Source organism: Pleurodeles waltl, chromosome 3_2, assembly GCF_031143425.1.
Source record: "Pleurodeles waltl isolate 20211129_DDA chromosome 3_2, aPleWal1.hap1.20221129, whole genome shotgun sequence".
NCBI classification, from domain to species: Eukaryota; Metazoa; Chordata; class Amphibia; order Caudata; family Salamandridae; genus Pleurodeles; species Pleurodeles waltl.
Window position 1 is genome coordinate 47,403,343 of NC_090441.1, and position 25,517 is coordinate 47,428,859.

The 25,517-nt window shown below is 48.4% G+C and overlaps 1 protein-coding gene across 1 annotated transcript in view; it reads right to left on the reverse strand.

Annotated features, from left to right (window-relative positions):
• Positions 1 to 17,906, reverse strand: part of LOC138286450 (N-acyl-aromatic-L-amino acid amidohydrolase (carboxylate-forming)-like) — a 71,183-nt gene extending 53,277 nt beyond the window's left edge. Inside the window, exons 1-3 of the mRNA XM_069226722.1 lie at positions 17,786 to 17,906; positions 12,889 to 12,965; positions 2,779 to 3,088 (exon numbers count right to left, since the gene is read on the reverse strand). Coding sequence (XP_069082823.1) covers positions 2,779 to 3,011 — 233 coding nt within the window. The 5' untranslated portion in view covers positions 3,012 to 3,088; positions 12,889 to 12,965; positions 17,786 to 17,906. The remainder of the gene's footprint in view (positions 1 to 2,778; positions 3,089 to 12,888; positions 12,966 to 17,785) is intronic.
• Between the last annotated feature and the right edge of the window lie 7,611 nt (positions 17,907 to 25,517).

Genomic DNA, 25,517 nt, shown 5'->3' on the forward strand with positions numbered 1-25,517 from the left:
CTTCAGACACAAGAATATCTCCAATATGAACAGGACTACTCCGCTCCTCTAGATATTTTACCTCTGGACAGATATCATACTGTCATTTATACTGATGGTTCAGCACAACCAGCTGTAGGTACCAAACATCAATATTCAGCCGCTTGCGCAGCCGTGAGTGGAGTGCTGAAGGATGGAGTTTTCCACCCTCATAATACATACACGCAGACCCTAGGGGACTGCACAGCTCAGCTGGCTGAACTTAAGGCCCTTCTTTTAGCACTGGAGCACACAGAGCCAGGATTGTTGACTTTGATTGTCTGTGACTCATACTACTGCGTCCAGTCCTAAAATGATTACCTCAATCATTGGAAGCTGAACGGGTTTAGAGATTCCAAAGGAAACACCATAAAACACAAAACTTTGTGGCGGAGGGTGCTGATCTTAAGGATAAGCTGCCATGTGTCCATGTAGTACATACATGTGTAGGAGTACGCGTTATTTGTAACACTTTGGCTGATGAAGCAACCAAATCTATAGTAGCCACGGCTTCTGTGGCTGCAGTGACTCATTCTCAGACAAGTTTGGACAATGAAATACTGACTGCCATGAAAGCTTTGGCTGAAGGCAAGCCCCTTCCAAAAGCATACCCTACAAAATATTCTTACCAGATCAGTGCACAGAATGTTGCTTATGCAACAATTCCTGGGGTTGGAGATCAAGCGATCCCCAACAATGACCGGAGACTAGATCTAATAAAAGCAGCGCATGAGGGTGTTGCTTCTGCACATGCTGGTATTTCAGCCACGGTAAAACTTTTACAGAAACGCTTCTGGTGGCCAGGTCTATACAAACAGACAAAACAATATGTCCTTTGTTGTGACATTTGCCAGCAAATAAAGGGCTCTAATATCAAACGCCCACCGCAGACATCCCTCTTAGTGTCCAACAGGCCACTACAATGTGTACCTGGACCATTGCGGTCCACTCCAACCTGATGGTGCATACAAATACATCTTAGCCGATATTTTTCCACACAAAGCATTTGATTCTTCTCTTTTCAGATCCCTGGTCAATTGGAATACTGTGCTGACTGAAGTAAGATGGGGACCTGCTCTTCCTAGCTACAGGAAAATCCTGATGTCTACTTTGCTTTTTTAGTTACCATGGGCCTGATTACAACTTTGGCAGAGGGGGTTAATCCATCCCAAATGTGACAGATATCCCGCACACCGTATTACGAGTTCCATAGGATATAATGAACTCGTAATACGGCGGGTGGGATATCCATCACATTTGGGAAAGATTAACCCCCTCCGCCAAAGTTGTAATCAGGCCCTAAGACTTGTGCTAAGAGACCCAGCTGGCTAGTTTGTGTTTTATACATGCTGCCATTCAATGAGTCCTCTGAATCTTTTTGTGAAGAAAACAGTGGTTACATCTCTTTATGGAGCACACCTGTTGGGGCCGCACAAACTGTACCACACCAGCTGTAGTTGTTAACTACTGTCAAAGAACGTTGTTGCAATTAAGCCAGGGCACGAATTTCAAAGTACGTTTAAGTAGCCTTCACACAATTACACCACTAATCTTTTGAGTCTGGCAATAGCATGCTGTGCCCAGTTATCAGAAGTGCCTACACGGCTAAGCTGTCAATTTTTACATCAAAACTCAGCTGAAATCTTTGGACCTTAACTACTTGTGGGACACCCCCGAAATAATAATGTGTTAAAAAAATAATTTATGAAATATGAAAATATGAGTGAGAATCTGTATGAAATTGCCAGTCGCTCAATACTGTGAAGGTACTCTAAACCCGAGGAACAGCTAGACAATGTTGAGGTTGGGCTATATACAATCTACTACAAACATTTACAGGTTGTCTCAAAATTACAATCCCTTATTGTATAAGCCTGAAACGTCTGTTGACATTTTCTTATTGTGCCCTTTAAATAACTTAAAAAACTAATGGCAAATAAGAAAACACAAATATTGATTCCATTCACATAAAAAAAAATCTTATTGATGCGCCGTTGTCCTGTTTACCTGTTGAGGCAGGACCTAAATAAAAAATATTTTTACTTCAAATCAAGGTTTAAACACTGTTAAGTAATTCAACCACTGATGTTAAAGCTCTTCCACGTAGGCTTATTTGAGCTTTTTGTACACCACTGAAAAATTACTTTAAGTACTGATTGTTAATTTGTTACTAACATATAACGTGAGAGCCAAGGCAAAAAAAAAACTAATTATGATCCCGGATAGCATAATACAGTTACTCTGGATGGATAGTATAAAGAACGGCACTCAAGCCCTGCAAATACAACCAATATGTTTGAGTCACTTTATCAGTCTCTGCATACATTTCAAGGATTACTCCAATTATTTTTTATTTTAAGTAATTATTAAGAGGGATGAATTTCCACATCTCGTTTTAAAATTGGACTATTTTCTGAGTTAACTAATACCAACAAATTCTGCACAGATTGTCAAAACAAAAACAGGGATTAAAAATGTTGTATCAGAAACTCAACTGGAAGTATTTTTTAGTGTCAGTGTGCCCAATATTCTTCATTCCCAGTAGATCATAAATATTACAGTAAGCCAACCTTCACAATAAACGAGCCACTGTGAGACTGTCAATCAAATCTAAACTGATATAATTGAAGAAAACTCCAGTGATATCCAATGCTACTGTGGTTAACTGTAACACAAAAGTGGAGCAGGAAACTGCTTGTCCACAGGTATTTTGATACCTTCATCCCCTTTATCCATCGCCAGCCCTCACTCCCTACTCACCTTAGGGTTATTTCTTCGAAGCTGCGGTTCAAGTCCTGACCAATGTATCGCACTCGTTTCTTCACAGCCATGTGATTCGCCAGGAAAGGTTCAGCAGTGACTGTTGTTCTGCCCAACTCAGTGGGATCTTGCATCCAGTGCCTAACAAGATAGACCCCCGCCATCTCGTCCCCATGGGTGCCGCCGGCAACTACCACTCGCCTGAGAGGGCCATAGTTCAGGTTGTCGTTCATCTCTACACATGTGCTATAGACAACTCAACAACAGAAAGCACATACGGGCCTTCAAAGTGATGACCAGTCAGGAACTTCTAATAAAGACAAAAAAGCATAGATTTGATAAGGAGAACATGTTTATGTCTTTTATATTTTGTTACCCACAAAGACGGACAAAAGGCTCTTCTGCCATGGTCGAACGAGGCTCTGGCCCAGAGGCCATGTCTTTGGGGTTTCTCTCCTCTGAGCATATAAAAAAATATATATCAGCAACGTACAGTGGCAAATCACAACCATGCACTAAAATAGTCACACTCTCCAATAAAATTGAGAACCCTGGCAGACCGAACTGTAATAAGTGACACCTGTTTTGATTCCTTGCGTTGAAAGCAGGTCCTCTCCCCGTTCCTACTTTTGCCCACAGTGTCTTACAGCCAGCCCTATACAGGCAATGAATGACCTGCTGCACTGTGCTAGACAGAAAGGGCAAAGAAAAGCTGAGAGCAAAGGCTGCTGAGCAAAAGGAGAGAGACACAATAAGGTATGCACAACACTCGACATGCAAAACATTTTACATTTCTCTGCAATGAAATGGTACTAGCTGTGGTATAAATGATCATTTAAGAGATGCACAGAGGAACTGATTTACTGAAAATTAGCCACATGTAGGCACTGGCATAAAAAACTGAGCCTAGCATCCCCAGCAGTCTGCAAGGTATGATGATGGGGCCTCTTCCCACCTCGTACTCTTTTTATAATGATGTATCACAAATAATGACCTAGCAGGGAAGGGACTTGTAAAAACAAATTCATAGTGTTAGACCTGTAAGCTCTTAGTATGGTTTCCCCTGTCTTTTTGCTTCTGACCTCCTATTTTTCATCCTATGCTCAATTTCGTTTTTACTGGCTTTAGGTCTCTGGGCACTTTGCCACTTCTGACCAGTGTAAAATGCAACTATCTGTAGAATACACGTCTGGGTCAGGATGACAGGTGGGCTGTTTGTGAATTCACTCTAGACAGTACCACAAAGGAAGCTGAGGTATACCCTGGATTTCCTGATGGGTCTTCCTGGGACAGAGTGGTGGGATGATGCTGACACCTGCACCGGAATAGGGCTGTGCCTGTCCTCACACAACGCAGTCTCCAACCCCCTGGAGTGTGTCTGGGGCCAGGGCAGGAAAGGCAGGGTCTTGTGCACTACAAATACTTTTCTTTGAAGTTTGCCTACTTCAAAGGCAGAAATGCGTACAAGTACTGGACCTCTGATCCCACAAAGTTAGAGTCATTCTATACTGAGGACATTCTGCCAGGAAGAAGAGCTGGATGCTGTAGGAGGGAATGCCACTGTGCCTGTTGCTTTGTTGTGCTGGCCTGCTGCTTGCTGCTTCTGTCCTGGGAGTGAAAGGGCTGGACTTTGCTTTCTACATCCTACTTCCAAAGGGTCTCCAAGGGCTTGGACTAAACTTGCCTCCTGTTAAGAAGTCTCAGGGATGTCAAAGACTTCATCTGCCAGAATCTGGGTTCTCTTGCTGAGAGTCCTGACTTGCCATGTGGTGCAAAATCCAGTTTCAGGGCCCTTGGGAGTGACTTCTGGTGTAACCAAGAAGAAACAAGCACATTGACTCCAGAGAGAATTTGGAACGGGTGCCGCTGTTCGACTCCACGCCGCTGCCTCCACTAGAGCCTTGGTCCCCGCTGAGTGCAACAACCATGACATACACCACAGATCCGACACCACTGCAGCGACTCCAAAGTCCCGCCACAGTGTGAGTACCAAGTGCTGTATCACCGACGTCCATGACACCCGACTCCGCGGCAGCACCTGCGGCCCCATGGTTTAATCGTGACACCATGAAGTAGACCCCTTGCATCTTGACCTGCTGGATTCATCAACCCCGCTGGATTGTAAGTAACCCACGCCTCGCCACCAATGCTGCATCATCTCCTATGCAACCCTAAGGAACCAACACCTCACATCCTCTGCCCAGCAGTAAGGAATGGATGCCTCACCTTCTCAGTAGCAGTAAGGAACCGATGCCGCACTGTCTTTAGCGACATCTCACCTCCCTAACTCAGTGCAACATCTTTGTTTCCTCCTTTTCCAAGGTACTATGCCTGGGGTCCGTGCGACTTGGTGACCTGCCCACACTTCCTCGTGAGTGGCGTCGGACTGTTGGGAATGACTCCACCAAGATGTTGTGATAGCCCCAGTTGGAGCCATTGTGTTTCTAAGCTCTATACTAAGATTTAGGGGGTCATTCTGACCGCCACGGATGACTGAAGCACCGCCAACAGGCTGGCGGTGCTTCATAGCCCATTCCGACCGCGGCTGTAAAGCCGCGATCGGAAAACCGGGTCTGGAGGTTTCCCGCTGGATTTCCCCCGGCTGGGCGAATCCTCCATGGCGGCGCTGCTACCCCCTTCCCGCCAGCCTGTTTCTGGCGGTTTTTACCGCCAGGAACAGGCTGGCAGGAACGGGTGTCCTGGGGCCCCTGGGGGCCCCTGCACTGACCATGCCACTGGCATGGGCAGTGCAGGGGCCCCCTAACAGGGCCCCAGTATGCTTTTGACTGTCTGCCTAGCAGACAGTGAAAAGCGCGACAGGTGCAACTGCACCCGTCGCACACCTGCAACACCGCCGGCTCCATTCGGAGCCGGCTTCAGTGTTGCAGGCCTCTTTCCCGCTGGGCCAGCGGGCGCTATATTGGCTAGCGCCCGCCGGCCCAGCGAGAAAGTCAGAATGGCCCTAGCGGTCTTTCGACCGCGGAGCGGCCATATGGCGGTTCCCGCCGGGGTCGGAATGACCCCCTTAATCTTTGAAAATTCATATCTATGCTTGTGTATATTGGATTTTTGTCGTTTTGTTTGTTTTACTCAGATAAATATTGGCTATTTTTCTAAACTGGTGTGGAGTACTTTTGCGGTGTTTCCCTGTGTTACTGTGTGAGTGTACAAATACTTTATACATTAACTCTGAGATAAGCCTGACTGCTCGTGCCAATCTACCAAGGGGGTGAGAAGATGTTATCTTAGCTCTGTGACTCCCTTACCCTGACTAGATTGAGGGTCCCTACTTGGACAGGGTCCAAACCACTGCCAACTAAAGACACCATTTCTAACACATAGTGTACTATTTGTCTTACGTTTGCAACTTGTGGAGGTAGAAGGACTATGCAGGTCCACAAACACACTCATTCATGCCTTTTCTACAATGTACTTTGTTGCTATGCACTTAAGGGAGCATTCTGACTATTTCTGTGGATTTAGAATCATGTTGATCTAATATGAAAAAGACTATGCTGGTTTTTAATAAATATAAAGATCAAATAGTCTACAATAGTAAGACAGAATGTTGAACATCTTTCTGCATGGTGCAAGAATATTGTTGCAGGATTTCCTCTTCCCCAAAATTATCAATCCAGGATGTGAGATATTCTAATTTACACCCTGGGAAATGGGTAATTACCTTGGAATTCAGACTTAAAGCATGTGATTTTCTTGGTAATTCTCAGCTTGTAGTCTGTGAAATGCCCGGGGTGGAGAGAATTAAGAGCATGCCACTCTTGCATCTCCTGTGATTCCAGGTTCAGCCATCCACACCAGGTCCAGCCAAACCTGGAATTACACAAAGGAGTGACTAGCAAGATGGTGGAGTAGACGTCCCAGGACAGCGCTCCGCTCGGGCCAAAAGAATCCTGCATTTATGTGGCCTTCTGACACTCCATCAACCCTGCTAACAGCGGCCCCATTGATACAACCACAATGACCCAAGGTCCTGAGGCAGCAAAACGGATATCACTGCCTTTTTAGCCCACAACAAGGAGACATGCACACAGGGGGCTGAGAATTCATGATGGCAACGGTCATAACCCAACATTGGAATGGCGGAGATATGGGGACGCAGTGCTGGTGCACAAGGGGAGAAGCTGAGAGGGGATGTAGGAACTGGACCCCCCCTACCAGAGTTGGACGCGATTTCCCCTGCCAAAGTATAGGCAGTGTACAACACATGATGAATATGGCCAGCTGGAGACACGGCAAGGCCTGGCGGGGTTGCTCGAAGCCTCATTTGGGTGGTGGCAGACATAGATGAGAGAGGGCGGCGGTGACTTCCCGGGCCGCACTGTCGTCCCCGGTACCAAAGAGGTGAGGAAGGCGCTGGGTGGTGTGACCAGTGAGGCGAAAGAGAAGGAGGCCTGACACTCCCCCTCTCCCCCCCCTGCATCCGAAACCAAGCAGACACTGGCCCAGTGAAATTTGCTGGATGGGCCGCTTCGGTGAGCGCCTCGTGGGCGGTCCTTGTAGGGCTGGAGAGGCGGATGCCAGACCTGCCTTCCTGGTAACAGCTGAGGCAAATACAGGACGTGTTTGCCGGGGGAGGTGTTTCCCGTTGCCCCCTCCCTTCCCCCTGACCCAGACTCGGGCAGCACAGCTGGTGAGATGTGCTCTTAGGCGGGGGAACCCATTCCCAGGGAGGTGAGGGGTGGACGCCAACCTAAGATCGGAGCTGGTCTCTAATGGACTTGCTATAGAAGATCGCCCAGACTACAACCTAACAAATAATAAGGTTAATGCAGTGCAATGCACAACAAACGCAATAGAAGTAATGGGCCCCTAGACAGAAAGAGTACAGGAATAAACCTCCAGAACTGGAGCATCTGAGATCTGCTTGCCACGCTCTGTCTCCCTGATAAGTGGCTCAACAATAGCCGACCTCTGCTGGAGCATTGAGAAAAGTCACCGAAATCACATCCTCAGCAGCACTAACAAATATCCTGATGAAACTGCGAGGGGGGAAGCATTTGGTCTTCACTGTCACCGTGGTCCATAGGTGCTGAGTAGAGTGGAAAGACAGTTTACGGAGATCTCTGGAGACTATCCCCCAGCCTACCTTGCTCCCTCATCCCTGATCAGTGCCACAATATCATCCTCTCAGAAATCATAAAAGACAAGAAGCAGCGTCCTCCCCGCCAAGGGAAAATAGACAAATATGCCAAGTTAATGGACCTTAACCAGGAGAAGGAGCCTCCCTCAGACCTACCTGATAAAACTAACCCTCTTACCCGCAATACAGGAGATCAGGCTGACCCTGGAGGTCAAAATAGGAGAGTTATGTTCAGAAGTGTCACTTCTCAGACAAGACCTCTGCAATGCAGCAGACCAAGTGACAGAGGTTGAAGGGCGAGAGGCGGAACTGGAAGACACCACAAAAGAAATGAGAGTAGATGTCAAAGAACTGTACACAGCCATGAAAGATCTCCTTTGGAGAGTTGATGATGCTGAAAACTGCGTAAGATGCAATATTCTGCGCATTGTTGGTTTTCCAGAAGATGTGGAGAGACCAGGCGCAGTGCACTTTCTCAGAGAATGGCTCAAAACAACCTTCAAGGAAGAAAATGTTTCCACCTGTTTTGTCCTGGAGCAAGCACATCAGGCACGGATTGTGCTCCCCCTACAACGGCCTCCCCCACGATCATTACTTTTCCATCTCCTTAATTTCCAAGATTGAGACATGATTCTCCAGAAAGCACGACAACTGGGCGACCTTACCTATGGCTCCTCCCGCATTATGATATTTCCAGACTATTAAAGGGAACTTCAGAAGCAGAGACAAACTTTTGACTCTGTCAAAGCTTAACTCAGAGAACTAAATCTACAATACCTGTTACTTTTTCTGGCCAAGCTGAAAATAATCTATGAAGGCAAGTCGCACTTCTTCACTCCAGCATTGGCTGAGGAACGACCATGCAAGTCTCTGCATCTCGGCAGGAGGGGCGACCCCAAGGACCTGAAACATCTGGAAGTCCATCCCAAACTCTGGGACACCCAAAAACAAAGGAGGAGTAGACCCCAGAAAGTTCACTCGAAAGGCAACAAGAAAGAGAGAAAACACTCCATAGACTCCGAAGGTGACCACTGGCAAACAGCTAGTCACAAGTCCAGACAGGATGTGCAGGAGGGCCATCACTTTGATAACGAGATGGGACACCAGACCCAGGACTCAAACAAAAGGGCAAGGACTACAAACCAAAACCATCGAGATCAAGAAGATGCAGTTAGCGAGACCTGCTGAGAAATGGGGAAAACCACCATGAACACAGATGAAAACTTGTCAGAAGGAAGACCTGGGCCCCAGCGTGGAGTCCCTTTTTATTTTCACAAACAATGGACAAATCCTAATGGGAAATATGCGGCAATACGGGGCATGTAGAGGCAATATGGGGCATGTGGGGTAGAAAAAAGGTGATGTTCATTAGTGTAAATGCCCCCCCCACCTTTACAGAAAGACACCATGGAAAAGGTGACTGAAAATCTACTGAATACTAACACTTCCTTGCACATAGTGGGGGGAGACTTGAACAATGTCATGCTCCCAAGTCTTGATAGATCCGGGCCCCCTCCCACATACATCACAAGAAACATCCTTGGCCAACTTCATCAAAGCACTGGGGCTATCTGACCTCTGGCGCCGGCGTAATCCCGACAGTCGAGCATACTCCTACTTCTCCGGTACCCTCAGAGACTTCTCTAGACCAGATAATATCTTAGCCCCTGCGGGAGAGGTAATTGTAATGGACTCTGTCAAGTACATGGCAAGGAGGATATCAGACTACTCATCACTCATGATTAAGATAGAAAATAAACCCTAAAGGCCCAGAACAGGATGGAGACTAAGGGCCTGATTCCAACTTTGGAGGACGGTGTTAAACCGTCCCAAAAGTGGCGGATATACCACCTACCGTATTACGAGTTCCATAGGATATAATGGACTCGTAATACGGTAGGTGGTATATCCGCCACTTTTGGGACGGTTTAACACCGTCCTCCAAAGTTGGAATCAGGCCCTAAATGCCTGGTAAATGCAAGATCTGCAGGTCCAAAAAGAACTAAGAATTCACACAGAGCTATACTTTGAAGAGAATAAAGCTCTGGTAAACTCTCCAGTAGTCCTGTGGGAAGCATAAAAAATTGTGCTTAGAGACAGGGCGCAGAATATTGTCGGGTACAAACAGAAAAAATAAACATGAGAAATGGAGGATATAGAGGGCCAATTGTTGACTCTAGAAAAGAATGTGAGCGTCACAGTGGACCCACTGGCATTACGCACCATGGCAATTCTGTGGGAAGAGCACTATGCCCTACCAGACAGGGATGCGAGAACCGAAATCCTAACAACTCAGCACAAGCTTTACAATGTGGGGACCAGGCTGGTAGGATACTAGCCTGGCTGGGGCGTTGAAAGATGGAGTCTCCATGGGTCCACAACATTGTGAACGCAGCAGGTACTGTTCACACTACTGACAATGTGATAACCCAGGCATTCACCAGCTACTATGGGGCCTTCTATGAAGCGCGCCTGCTGGCTGATGCTCTGCAAATAGAGTCCTACCTGGCGGCATTCCCCATGCCCTGTCTCCAGCCAGAGGACAGCAAAGAATTAGAGGAATACATCTCCCTGTCAGAGGTCCTGTCAGCTATTGCTAGACTACAGGTGGAGAAGGTCCTCAGTCCTAACAGATGCCAGCTGAGTTTTACAAAAGGAATTCCTGAATATTAACTCCACATTTGCTGAAACTTTATGAAGAGGCCATGTGTGAGGGGAGTCTCCCCCTGGATGGCCATAATAGTGGTTATACACAAACCAGGGAACCAGACCACGAACTGCGGTTCAGACCTCTTAAACATATAAATCAAAATACTGGCAATGATATTGGACTCAAGATTGACAAAGGCTATCGTCCCCTTGATCCACCAAGACCAATCTGGTTTTATGCCACAAAGGTCGACCAGAATCTGGCTGGAGACAGTCTGAAATCGAAGTAATCTGCATGTCTTCCTCACATTGGATGCTGAAAAAGCATTTGATGCTGTCCACTGGCCCTTCTTAATGCAGGTGCTGACTAAATATGGATTTGGCCCCAATTTCCAAGAATGGATTAAGTTTCTGTATAGAAATCCCACAACTGTGGTTAGGGTAAATGGTGTTCAGTCATCTGAATTTGCAATAAGACGTGGCACCAGGCAAGACTGCCCCCTATCCCTTTCCTGTTTGCCCTGATCCTAATGCCACTGGCATGCCTGATACAAACTCACCCGGTAATCCAGGGCTTTCGCGCAAAAGAGGCCTTGGAGGGAGATGAGAGGACCTCCCTATATGCAGATGATGTCTTCCTCTATGTCACCCGTCACAAAGAGACTGTCCCAGCGATACTACATGTGTTTGACAAAGACAGGCCGATTCGGGATATAGCATAAACTGGGATAAGTCAAGCTTATATACAACTAGAAAGGCAATAACACTAAACAATCTACCCTAACGCATATATATAGCGAGGGATGGGTTCAAGTATCTAGGCATCTATGTCACTTTAAACAATGAACAGGACCTCGACTACAACCTTTGTCGAGTAATAACAGAGTTTCAGACAAACGTGAACAGGGTGGAAAAACTGCAGTTAACACTGATGGGCTGAGTGTCATTGTCCTGTCTAAATTCCTCTACATACTTCAAAGCAGCTATTAGCTTGTCCCAGATGAATATTTTATCAAAATCAATGGGGAAATATGCCATTTACTTACTATGGGGGGGATCAGAGGGAATCCCAGAATAGCACCGCAGACCTTGCAAAGAAACCAGTACCATGGTGGTCTAGCCCTCCCGGACATTAGGGGGTATTAGTGGGTGGCCAACTTGATAGCTATCAATGAGTGGGGATATGCAACTTCAGACCACCCCACCTACCGGGTTGAAGACCTTCAATTCCAGACAAAGTCCTACCTGCACTACGTATATGGAGGCTGGGACTCAAAGAAGTTACTGCCAGCGACACAGGTGACAATCGGGGACTAGATCTGAACCAGTAAACACTTGGGATGGGCAATGAGGGCTACCAGGGAGACCCCGCTGTTGATAGGGCAGAGATTTAAAGAACTAGGAAAACTCAAAGGGTTCTAGTCCTGGGGCCTCATAGGGATATCTAAATTAGGAGACCTTTTGGAGGATTAATCCCTTTTACCTCCCTTCAGCAAGATTATCCTCTCCTTCCAACACAGTAATACAAATATTTGCAGCGCAGCCACGCATGGCAGGCCAAGGGGATTAACACAACAGATGTCTCTGACTATGCTCCTTTAGAAGGCAGGCTTCTTCAAGGGGAAATACTGAAAAAGGCGGTCTTGTATATGTGTAAAACTATAAATTATAATATCCCCGATACTTAGCAGAAATTAAGAGAGAAGTGCGGAAGGGAGCTGGGGGAGTTAGATGATACTGGATGGGAGGCAGCTCTGGTGCATCCAAAAGAGGTAGTGATAAAAACAAGGCCGAGACTCATACAATTCAAAATTCTACGTAGAATTTACTATGACCGAGGTAGACTACATAAATTTGGGAGAGCTGAGTCGTCGGATTTCTTGAGAAGCAGAACATGTGAAGGTGCATTCCTACACATGCTTTGTGACTTCCCTGGTATCTGTCACTACTGGGAGCAAATAATAAAAGAGCTAGGCGATATCCGTAGTATACCTCTACCAGCTGACCCTAAATACGTCTTCCTAGGCATCCCCACAGATGTAGACATCCCAAGAGCGCAACTGCTTTTCTGCAACCTGGGTCTGGTGGTGGCAAGGAGGGATATTGCCTGCAGGTGGGGGTACCTGAACTGTCAAATATAGAAGAATGCAAGAGGGGAATGGATTTATACATGTGGCCGAGAAAGTTACACACAAAGCTAGAGGCTGTCTGAAAAAATATTTTAAGACCTGGGGCCCCTGGCGCAAATACTATAATTTGGATATGACAGATGACTATGAATTGCCCACACCAGAATGATTACTGTGAGTCCCAATGTACTTCTGTATAGGAAACAATGTATTTGAAGAAACGTTACTTACCCGGGGTGATCCTGGACTGTACTGTGGAGTTACATGTAATTCAAGATTTTTGCCAACTCGATGCAAATGGTTGACACCTGTTTAAAAAGGTAAATAAAAAGATTTCAAAAACAAAACAAAACTTTAAATTACACTAGACCTGTATATGAGGCCAAGTCTAAGTGCTACTGAGCAGATCATCTTGAAATGGAATTTAGGCTAATAGAGAAAAACAAAGAATTATTCCAGTTTTAAATCATCCCAAAACTGACCCGGAACATCCAACGTGCATGTCAAATTCACAAAGGTTTCCCTCTGAATAGGTAAGAGTTGTTCCTGACTGTTGAATCCCCCAGTAGGAAGTCGGATTTACTCAGTAATGAAAATTTAGTGAAACAGCCCCATGAGCTCAATCACATTGCTGACCCTAGGCACTTAGGGGGACCGAAATGTTGCAGGATATGTCCTCCTAAAACTTCAAAGTGTTAATGTTGGTATCACTCTCACTATGTGTTGTCTGGATCCAACAGAGCGGTGTAACATGGAGGAAGGATTTACAGCCATTAACACATTACCAAGAGCTCAGTTAATAGCTTCTACAGAGAAACCTTTGTGTCATTGAAACACAGTATTTCTTCACTTTCACCTGCTCAGTGTCAAAATAGCTTTGCTGCCAGGGGAAAGGTAGAGCAGGAAAAATAAAATATGATATATGGGGGCATAAGTGGTGAGGGGAAATCCACATCTATTATTTGAGGTAGGAAGAAATAAAAATACACTAAATTCTAGCACTTTTCATAGAAGAAAATCATTGAATGTGCTCACAGAACTGGATATTATAATCACAATTCTCACTTGGCATCTCATCTAACTGTCACTTTAACTATGTTTCTGTTGTTGAAGAGGGAGCAAGGAGGGGCGAAAGACAGGAGGGAAAATAAAAACCTACATAATCAAGCATTTCATTTAGAGAAAATTGAAAAGACGTGCACTTTTTGAAAGAAATACCCAACTGGCATGTTTTATTGAATGCTAAGTGGTGGGATATTCACCACATGTGTATTTTGTTTATTACCTATGTGAACTGAACTCATATTTCTGCCTGTGGGGGTATGAAAGGCGAAGAGGGGCTTCCTGTGGTTCACACCTGTGATCAGCAAGCTACATACACATCTCTACAGCAGGTGCAATACTTCGCTGAGCTGTATCGCTGGGATTTGAACTTGTGACCTCCAGGTTACACACAAATCTGACCAGCAGGAACCTTACACTCTGCAATGTACTGGCATAGAAAACCTGACCTGCAGGTTAACTCTGCATCACAAGTGTAAAGCAACCAGCCTCTCTCTTCCTGCAAGTAACAGACACTCTTTCAGAGACTGTGCTCATCTTCAAGAGACAATGCACTGGAATCAGACCTGTGACCTCAGAGTACATTCTAATCTCTGTAAGAGGTGTTCAACTTTCCGAGATGTCTTACCATAAAAGCTCATAATAAAGTAAACAGAAGCCTCAATCCTTTAAAAAGGCTTTGTCGAATCTCTCTGTGTTTTGACCTAATCCATCAAGTAGGCAGAGACATTTTGAAAAATGTGTACCACATTCAAACAGAATTGCGTGGATTATAAGTGTTCTAACTGCTTAATGGTATTCATCTGAAACTAGAACCTGTGAATTTGGATCTCGCATCGATCTCTGCCGTAGATGGATAAAAGCCTGAGCTACGTTACCAAAATTATGGACTGGTTTTAACATCAAACTCTGAATTGTATTGTAGTTGCTTCATAATACTAAGAAGGGCTGCATTCATGGGCCCGCTGAACACTATATGGTAGGGTGTTCTTCGATGGAAAGTCGCTGAATTGTAGTGAGGCATATGTGGGGAGTCTTCTGTTGTGCGTGGTGATCAGTGATGCTCTTGTCTGGTTCTTTTCTCTATGCGCTCAGGCATATGGTAGAGCAGACATGCTTGAAATATGAAACACTTGATCCTCTTGTTATTGTTGTCTCAGGTTGAACGGATGTGGTTGTCACTGTGGCCTATGGTGCTAGTGTTTTGGTGTAGTGAATATGATGAGCAGCAGATTATGTGCCCTGAATCCCTGCAACTGCGTTGCAGAACTGGTGTAGTTCTTGGTTAGGTACAGCAAGACAACTGATGTCCATTCTTTACTTGTGTGTGGATAAGATCTCTTTATTGGTCAGTGTAATTCTTCATCAATGGTTTGGTTTATCTCATTCTTGAATTCCAAATGATACTGGTTAATTTTGTCAGACAGTAGAGAATGTCATAATTGTGCGGCTGTTATGGAGAATAAGAAGTTTCTCCTATGGGATTATCCCTGTAGGGTGGCATGATCACCCGAAGTTCTAGTCTGTAAGAGCTCATTGGAGAACTTAGATAGAAATGCATTCAAAGAGCTCTGTGAGAGTCATACTCGTATAGCAATCTATGGTCCCAGGTGGGCGTAGATAGCTATTGTGTGAGATTTGTGGATATCTTACTGGAACAACTGTGCATGGTGCTCGTCAGGGTACAGTTGCACTGTGTGAGATCTAAGAAAGTCCTACTAATGCAGCAATGCAGGGTGCAAGTATGGAAGGGTAGAGGTGCATTGTGAAACTGCCCTAGAAGCCTTATCTGGATAGCAGCACATGGTGCAGATCAGGGTATTGGAGTTGAAGCAACTCTGTGGATGTCGTAAAGGATGTGGGGTGTAAATGACGGTAGACATACTGGCCCTCGCGGTATATACCGCCTACTGCTGCAGCAACAGCCGCCAAAAGACCTTCGCCACGGCTACCAGCTTTCCGCCGTATCATGACCACAGCCGGATATCCGCCAGAAGGATGGCGGAAATCCGGCTTTGGCCATGCTGGCAGATGGCGGTAAGGTGGCACTGCTGCCAGCAGCACGCCAGTAGACCGCCGCCGGCAGTATTATGAGAATTAATATGCCCTGGCGGTGTTCTGCTGGCCGCAGCGCCTCGTCCCGTCTCCTGCCAGAGACCCCATGGATCCAGGTAAGTGGGAGCTCCGACAGGGGTGGGGGGTGCTGTGTGTGTGTGTGTGTGTGTGTGTTTATGCATGCATGTATGCAAGTGTGTGTTGCGTGTTGTATGTGTGTGCATGTTTGGGGGTGTGAGTACATGTATGTTGAGTTGTGTGACTGCGTGTATGTATGTAAGTGTGTGTGGATATGTGTGTGACTGGATGTATGCACGCATGGATGAATGTTGGAATGGGTGTGTGTACGCATGTGTGTGAAGGGAGGAGCGTGTATGAAGGGGGTCTGGAGAGGAAGAGGGGGTAGGGGAAACGTGGAGGGGGGCAGGGAAGACCCCTATCAGTGACAGGGAAGGGATTCCCTGTCACTGATAGTTCCTACCGCCATGGTTTTCGTGGCTGTAAGGATGCCACGAAAACCATGGCGGTAGGCAGGCTCATATTCCCGCAGGCAGGCAAGTGGCGGCCACCGGGCTGGAGACTGAGGTCTCCAGTCCGACGGATGTTACCACAGTAGCGGTCGGTGTGATACATTGGCAGTTGGGCTCCAGCCAAACCGCCAATGCCATAATATGGAGGAAAGTACCGCCAGCCTGTCGGCAGTATTTCCTCCATATTACCGCCAACCACCGGGGTCATAATGACTCCCATTGTGTGTGAGCGAAGTGTGGCCATCTTACTGGAATAGCTCTGCATGGTGCAGTCAGGATAGAGCTACATTGCTGAAGCTCTGTAAAAAATCAATGCAGGGTATTGTCAAAGAACTGGATTCAGGCTTAGGCTCTCCATCGTGTCTGTTTCTCATGAACCACACCTGCTGGAAAATGGTTCCAGATCCAGGACGGCCTCCTCCAACTAACAGAAAAGGAACCAACACGCAATGTCTGAAGGCAGTCTGCCTTCTGGGACTAGGGTGGAGCTATAGACATCCCACAGGAATGGGATAGGGCGAGCTCATCAGCTTTTGACAACAGAAGATGTAGTTCGCTGACCTAATCAATTACCTTCTTATGCCATGCTTAACGATGACTATTTCTCTACCACACAACAATGACCATTTCTTTGGCACACGATTTTTTGTTACTCTGTATTTATGTTCATTACTAACCAACTTAATGGCACTTATTTTACTAACCTAGAACAAATAAGTATTGAATTAAAGCATATAGGCTGGCTTCACATGTATGGCTAACAGGTTACGTGAATAAGTTATTTTATGATGATTCAAACAAGTGAAGTGCAGATTAAGCACAGATCTCTTTGCAGCAGGTATGTTAACCACCTGAGCTATCTTACCAGTATGATGCAGAGACTTGCTGGATAAACATAGCTCTCCAGTAGGTGCCCTTATCACTGAAGCTGTCTCAAAACCCCATCTGTGACTAACAGACAGCCAGAACAGCCGCGTAGACACACAACAGGTATATTCAGCACCCCCACTTATTTGTAGCGTTGGAGTGAAAACACTATATAACGTCAGCAACGGTGCTGCCTCTGCGCCTGTGATAAAAAATATAACAAAAAACCACTGCGCCCACCAAAATAACAAAATAGGTCTGGGGCGCCCGTAAGAAAAATTATAATGAATTGTTCACCACGGATACTTAACAATATTAAGGGGAAATAAATGCAAACACGTCACTCCTAAAGAGTACCTAACATGCGTGCCTGATCATAAACATCTCTAGCACTTAAATTGATCCATAAAAAGCACTTTGCAGATTATTTAAAACAAGAAACACGAATCAAGAACTCCTACCCCGCCACCCCCCACCCGGTTATGAACTTTCTTCCACGATGAACCCTGTTGTGAAGTTCTGTCGTATTGTCATGGCTCGAAGAGTAAAAACTCCTCTGCCCTTCACACCACAAGTGCCCCAGTGCCCCTCGCAGCGCCCTCTTCGATGCTCACCTCCCGCGTCTGCCTCGGCTCCTTCGCAGTTTCTCGCTGCCCTGCCTCCCCATGCTCACTCACTATTTAATCCCGTCGTTTCCTGCTTACCCTTCAACCCAGGCTGACACGAGTTCAAGCGCCGCCCTCTTGCAGAACTCAACCAACTCTGCTCTACTGCCCTGTGGACCTGTTTGGCTCACGGCCGCCGCAAACAGAAGCAACAAGACGGTTCCAGGCCGTCTGCGGCTTTAAACGGGGACTGGAATTATGCATCTGGCCATTCGCAACACAAACCCAGGGTTATTGCCGATTTTCGCATCTCCATTTTAAGCAAAGCTGCTGTGAGTGTATCGCGCACATCTGCAGCATGCTTTTTAGGTCTGGCTAGAGTCAGCTTTGTATATGCCCATATGTTTTCCAGAATATTCATAATATAATACATAGCCTAGGTATATAAGTACATACAGTGGCTATTGCTCAGCTTTCTTCATCCATTTTATTTTTTGTGTCAGGAACTCATGCTTTGGTTCAGATACGTACAATTGTCACCGTACACAAATACCTATTTGCTCGTAAGTCGTAGGTAACAAACTTGACAACATGTGTACAAGCTATCCCTTTGACCTTTTACCTGTTAAGGAAAAAGATCACGTTAGTCAAAACAATACATTACATTGCATCATTTCATATTTTCTACACCTGTCTACATCTAAGTTCTCTCCGTTCGCCTTTCAGGTCCTGAAGAGAAAAAGAGACAACAGGTTAGTAGTCCTTCCGGGGGACCCCCGGGGGGGGGCAGGCCCCTTCAGGTTTCATCATCACTGTCGTCGTCCGATCCATCCAGTGCTGCGTAGTCACGCAGGAGGCTGTGGATCATCTTCTGGCAGCCCAGGATCGATGTCTCCTTCTTCCCTACTAGCAGGCGGTTTCTGGAAAGTAAAAGAACATCTTTAAAGCAGCACATGAGCCTCCAGCAGCCCTGGAGGTCTCCGAGTGTGTGGGAACCGGGGAACAAACCATACATTACAGAGTCTGCAGTGATGCATGGTGTTGGTATCCAGGCCCCAAGCTCCGTGCTTAGGGCCTTCAGAAGGTCCTGAGTGTAGGCGCATTCCCAGAAGAGATGGTAGGTCGTCTCATCTGCAGTGTATCCTCTTGGGCAGGACTTGTATCGGTTGAGCCCTCCTGCGTGCATGAAGGCTCTTATTGGCAGGCCTCCCTGTATGGCCATCCACGTGATGTCTTTGTGGTGGTTGGTCTGGTGCTTGGAGGCTATGTTTCCCCAGGCGTGGTCTGCTGTGGCAGAGGGGAGGGCACCGATTGGTTCGCTGACATCCCGCGCACTGATCTGTCGTTGGACTATCTTTGGAGTCCACTGCGTCAGGGCGGTAGCCAGCAGACTGTGCTCCTTAATGAACTTCTCCACTTCTTTATAAAACCATGGGGTTTCCCAGTTGTAGGGGACGGCGCTTTCCCACTCTGCCCATCCATGTTGCCTCCATGATGGCAGCAGGAAAAAACATGCCATCAGGAAGCCGACATGGCTTTCGTCTTCTGACCTCAGGGTGTTCCTCACGCAGTAACATATGAAGGTTACCCTCAGGATGGTGGCGATCTCCGGCACTCCTTTGCCTCCCTTGTTGTGGGTTTTGAACATCACCTCCCTCTTCACTCTAACCATTTTGGAGTTCCAGATGAAATAGACGATCATTCTCGTGATGGCCTTGGCCGTTCGAGGCTGCACTGGCCACACTTGTGCAACGTACTGGAGCACTGGTAGGGTCTTGTTCCGCAGGACCAAAGATTTCCTTTCGATCGTCAGCTTCCAGAGGCTCCAGAGTCCCAGCTTCTGTTTCGTTTTCACCAGTCTTTCTTCCCATGGTTTCTCCGCTACGCCTTCTCCGCCGAACTAGGCTCCAAGGATCTTCAGGAAGTCCTGCTTGATGGGGAATCAAGAGGCCTCAAAAGGAGTGACCCTGGGGGGCTGGGGCCTCTTAGACGCGCAGTGTTTTGCCTCCCACCCTCCCAACAACAAGAACAAAATTAGGTCCTGATCCAGTAAGAAGAAGCGAAGAGGCAAGGTCATGTAGGGACTTACTAACATGGCTTTCTTTACAGATGAACCAATGAGTCGCAAGCGGAGTTACTGGGCGATCCTAAAGCATTAAAATGATTAAAAGACCTCCAGAAGGTTATTCCTGGAGGCTAAAGCAATTCCTCAGGCCGCTGGGAGCCTTTACGGCGGGGCCTGGGATGACGCGACGGCGCTCCTTAATCCCGCAAGGGACAGTTGGAATCCTGAGCAACTGTGGAGACTGGCCTGGGTCTCGCTCTGACTTGTCAGGAGCATGACAAATAAATATGAGAAGAAAGTGGTAAACCACGATAAATTAAAGAGCTGTAAGATTCTAAATACGTGGTGCAAAGAACACCAGACAGAACAGCGCGAGCTTTCTCAGGATGGGTGTCGGCCAGCTTTAACAAACTCATCTCCGACACCGGGATCGCCCGTAAGCTAACCCAACCTGTGTAATCAATAAACTTGCGACATATTATACCCACAATTGGTGTCCCAGGTGTCTCATTATGTCGCTTGCAATGTATTGTTGTGATCTCCAGCGCGCGCGCTTCAAGGGCTATGGGTAGCAGCGCTATGACTTGGCGCTGTTTATCTTTGCTCCTGACACCTCCCTAAACTCGATACAAGTCTTCTCCAGTTCTTTTATAGACCTCCCGTCCGTGCAGAATACTGAGACGTCGTCCATGTAGAGGGAGCACTTTACTTTGCCCTTCCCTTTGCTTCCTGGCACTGTCACTCCTCTGATGTCCCTGTTCTGTCTGATGCATTCGGCGAGGAGCTCTATAACACAAATGAACAGAAGGGGTGATAGTGGACAGCCCTGCCTAACATCTGACAGGACGGGGAAGGAGTCGGTTTTCTAACCATTGACCAACGCTGTGCTAGAGATGTCTCTATACATTGCGGTCACCACGTCACAGAAGAAGTCGCCAGTCCCAGCACTCTGAGTGTCCGGTCCATGAACTCATGGTAGATGCGGTCAAAGGCCTTTTCCTGGTCTAGACTGACCAAGGCCGTTGGAACCTTTCAGCTCTTGACGTACTCGATCATGTCTTGAACCAGGGCCAGGCTGTCCGCGATCTGTCGACCTGGTATCCCACAGGTCTGGTCGGGTGGACTATCTTTTCTATTATTTTCTTCAGGCGGTTGGCCATTGCCTTCGCTAGGAGTTTGTAGTGCACATTGAGGAGAGAGATGGGCCTCCAGTTCTTGAGGTCCTCCTTCTCTCCCTTCTGTTTGTACAAAAGCGTTATCATGTCCTCACGCAGGGATTGCAGTACTGCCCTTGCCCACCACTTCCTCGTAGAGGTCCAGCGAGTCTGACCCGATCAGGTCCCACATTTCTACATAAAGTTCCACTGGGAGACCATCACTTCCGGGGGTCTTGCCTCTCTTGGAGGTCGTGGCGGCCAGGTTTAGCTCTTCCGGGGGGAAAGGCGCGTTCAGGCCCTCTCTCTCTTCCGGACTCAGGGGGTCATTCCGACCCTGGCGGTCCATGACCGCCAGGGCCGGGGACCACGGAAGCACCGCCAACAGGCTGGCGGTGCTTCCTGGGCTATTCTGACCGCGGCGGTAAAGCCGCGATCAGAAAAGGGGAACCGGCGGTTTCCCGCCGGTTTTCCCCTGGCCCAGGGAATCCTCCATGGCGGCGTGGATTCCGACCCCCTTCCCGCCAGCCTGTTTCTGGCGGTCTTCACCGCCAGAACCAGGATGGCGGGAACGGGTGTCGTGGGGCCCCTGGGGGCCCCTGCACTGCCCATGCCACTGGCATGAGCAGTGCAGGGGCCCCCTCACAGGGCCCCATACAGATTTTCACTGTCTGCTTTGCAGACAGTGAAAATCGCGACGGGTGCCACTGCACCCGTCGCACCCCTGCAACTCCGCCGGCTCCATTCGGAGCCGGCTTCCTCGTTGCAGGGGCTTTCCCGCTGGGCCGGCGGGCGGCCTTTTGGCGGTCGCCCGCCGGCCCAGCGGGAAAGTTGGAATGGCCGCGGCGGTCTTTTGACCGCGGGGCGGTCATTCGCCAGTAACCGCATGGCGGGCGGCGACCGCCTCCCGCCACGGTCAGAATGACCGCCTCAGTGTCTTTCAGATGCCCTTTAGGAAACTGTCCACCTGGGATCTCTCTGACGACTTCGGTGAGTAAAGCTCGCCATAAAAGTCAGTAATGACTCTCATGACGTGCTCCTTCCCTCTCTGGAGGTTGCCCTCCGAGTCCCAAAGCTCTACCAGCAGGGTGTGGGCTGAGTGAAGTTTCTTGAAGAAGAACGAGTTGCATTTCCCATCCTTCTCGACGTTCTCGGTTCTGGTCTGGAAGATCATTTTCCTGGATTCCTCCCTGAAGCGCTCTGCGAGCCCTTTTCTGGTTTCCTCCAGTATGTCATCCACGTCCCATCCCCTGAGCTCGAGTTCAAACAGGTGCTGCAGTTTGCTTTGAAGCTGTCTGAAATCACTCTTTTTTTCCAGTGCAGCAGCTCTGGTTGCATCCGGGAAGAAGCTCTGGAACCTGTCCTTCACCCATTCCCACCACTTGCCGGTGGAGTGAAAGAGGTCCCTCATGTCCCTCCACTCTACATATGCGACTCTGAGGTTCGCCACTAACTCCTCGTTTTCCAGCAGTGAGCAGTTCAGTTTCCATGTTCCGGGGCCAGTGGGGAACTTCCCTGTAAGTTCCCCCTCAAAACTGACTGTTCTGTGGTCTGGGAAGTGGACAGCGACCATGGAGCTCTGCCCAGGCTTTACCGTTGGGAAGGTGAAGAGGAAGTCGATCCGTGAACACACTGACCCATCTCGCTTACTCCAGGAATAATTCCTGGCGTTCAGCCCCATACTTCCGATGACATCCCACAGGGATGCCTCACTTGTCATCCCCACCAACAGCCTGAATGTCACATCCATCCCCGCAGAGTCTGACCCAGTGCGTCCATCCAACTCTACTGTGCAGTTGAAATCGCCACCCATCAGGATGGTCCTGGAGGTCACAAGCTGCATCCTGAGCACCCTAAACATCTTGAGCCGTTCATTCTTCTCCGGGGGGCGCATAGACATTGATGAGCCTAACGGGTTCACCAGACCACGAGCTGTCCACAACCAGCACTCTGCCGTTAACCTGCTAGGTGACCCTGTCGGTGGTGAAATGCCTCCCCTTGATCAGAATGGCAACTCCAGATGATTTGCAGTCGTTTCCTCCTGACCAAAACGATGGCCCGTGCGTCCACTGCCGTTCAAGATGGCTGTACGACTGGGCATACGGCATCCCGCATTCCTGCAGAAAGCAGATGTCATGGTTCTGGGTAGCCAGGAAGGACAACGTGCCAACTCGCCTAACCTGGTCCTTCATGCTCTTGACGTTTAGGGTGAACAATGATATGGACATTGTCTCAGCGCTAGCTGTCAGAGTCTGGGAAAGCGAGAATCGCCATTGGGATTGAGGGCCCTAAGCTGTTCTATTGGGGGTGCTGGGACTCCTGTTGGTCCTCCTTTCCCTTGCTTTCTTCCTCGTCGTCGTCCGAAATTACTATTTCGGCTCCTGCCTCTGGGACTTTCCTCCACTGGGTCTGTTCCCTTGGGGGCCCGGTGGTGTCTATCAGGACTAGCTGTTGGTGTAGATTCTAGAGTACTGTTTGTATGGACTGGTTTTGTTCACCTGGAGTGCCTCCCATGTCTTCTATGTTCTCCTCATCGGTGTCAATGGTGGTGTAGCCATCGTTTTGGTCCTCGGCTTGGGAAGTGATGTGCTTCTTCTTGGTGGTGTAGAAGTCTTCCTTCCTTTGCCGTTGTCTCTTTCTTCTGGGTTTTTGGGGGGTTTGGTTCACGTCCTCGTCCCTCTCCATCTCCTCGTCTTCTTGCAGGGGTTCGGGCTGTGGTTCTTCTTGTGGCGATGCCTGTTGCCCTTTTGTCTGAGTCCGCCTCCTTTCCTGCACTTATCTCGCAGCCTCTGGGACTTTACCTGTTTCCAGGCCCTCTCTATCTCCTCCTGGTCCTTGCTGCTGTTGTCCACCTTTTTCTTTGAGTGCTTGCTCTTCTTTTTTTCTTTTGCTGGGGCTTGTGTTGGGGTCGGGGTCCTGGCGGTAGCCATGGACTCCTTTCCCTCTTCAGCCCCAGTTGCTTGCGTCTGTTCCGGCTCCCCTAGGACCTCCAGTGGTGGAGCATGGGTTGGCGCTCCCTTCTCAGGGGTTCCTTCAGGGTGGGTGGTTCCCCCTGACGCTGCAGCCTCCAATGGGGTTGCCGGATCCGCCGCTGTGGTTGGGTCCACTGTGGGTACCCGTATTTTCTCCTTTGGGTCGGGTCCTGGGGATTTTTGCTCCTGTTGGGCCGGTCCCTTCGGGTTACTTCTCCTGGTTGGCTCTGGTTTGTTCTGTGCTTCTTCCCTAGAAGCCTTCAGGAGGGCGTTCACTTTGGCATTGGCAGTGGGGTCCAGCTTTGGCCCAGTGGTCTTTTGGGCTGGAGTTCCTGCAGCTGCCGCTGCATAGGTTCTAGGTCTGTCTTACTTTGGGCACTGGTAGTAGGTATGGCCTTCTCCTCCACAGAGGTTGCACACCTTTTTGCCTGTACATACGCTCGCCTCGGGTCCGGTTTGTCTGCAGATACCGGGACAGTCTATTCCTTTGTGTCCCATGGCTTGACAATTCCTGCATGTAAAAGGTTTGGCCGGGGTAATGGATCCTGCCCTCTTCAGCTCCCAAGTAGAAGCTAGCCGGGGGTGCCTCAGTCCGTCTCTTCCTGCTGGGTCCTTGTGGAGGTTGATGATGGCCTGCCAAGTCGTGTTCCATATGCCTCGTTTGTCTCGGACCTTGGTGGGTCCTTTTGCAATGGTGTCGTATCTCTGGAGTAGCGATGCAATGTCCCAGGCTGGGATGTGGAGGTTCGTCATCTCCACCGTGATCCTCTTCTCCGTCGATGCTGGCTCCCATCCTGTCGATATGTTAAAGGAGTTAAATGGCTTCTCCCCCATCTTCCCTTGGAAGAACTCCCTATACTTCCTGTATAAGGTGTGAGTGATGAAACTCAAGAGGAAAATCCACCTAGATGTTGATGCTTGGCAGCTCAGCACCTCCTCCCCTGGGATACCTGCTGGCTTGATGACCTTATCTACGAAGAGGTCCCTATCTAGCTTGGGTCCGCCTTATCTTTAATCTCCCACCGCATGACTTGGGCGTGCCTACGGGTAAGGTTGTACCCATTAAAGGGTTTGGGGGCTGTCCCTTGCCTGGTCCCCTCCTCACCTTTCCCCTTACCACCTGGTTTGGCAGCTGTGGGGCTTTCAGGGTTCTCCTGCTTTGGCCCTGGGGCCTTCTGCTCACCAGCCTTCCCAGCGCTGGTGCCTGCTATTGGGGGGTCCGCCTTACTTGCCACCTTGCTGCCCGCCCCTGGGGTGTTGGGGTTGGGCTTTGGGGCTTCCACTGGGGGGATGCCATCCTCTATGGACCCTGGGGCACCAGTATCCATCTCTTTGAGTATGGATGCCATAGATTCTACCTTCAGTTACTTGTCTCTCTGGGTCACCTCTGGTTTCGGTGTGCCTCTGGGTATTACCTGTCCTGTCCCAACCAAACAGACAAAAAAACTACCTGTAGTGCAAGAAACACTGCACAGTCACTACCAAGAGATAAGGTGAGGGTTATAGGTGTTACCACCTAAGCATGGATCCCCTCTCCAGAGATCTGAGTG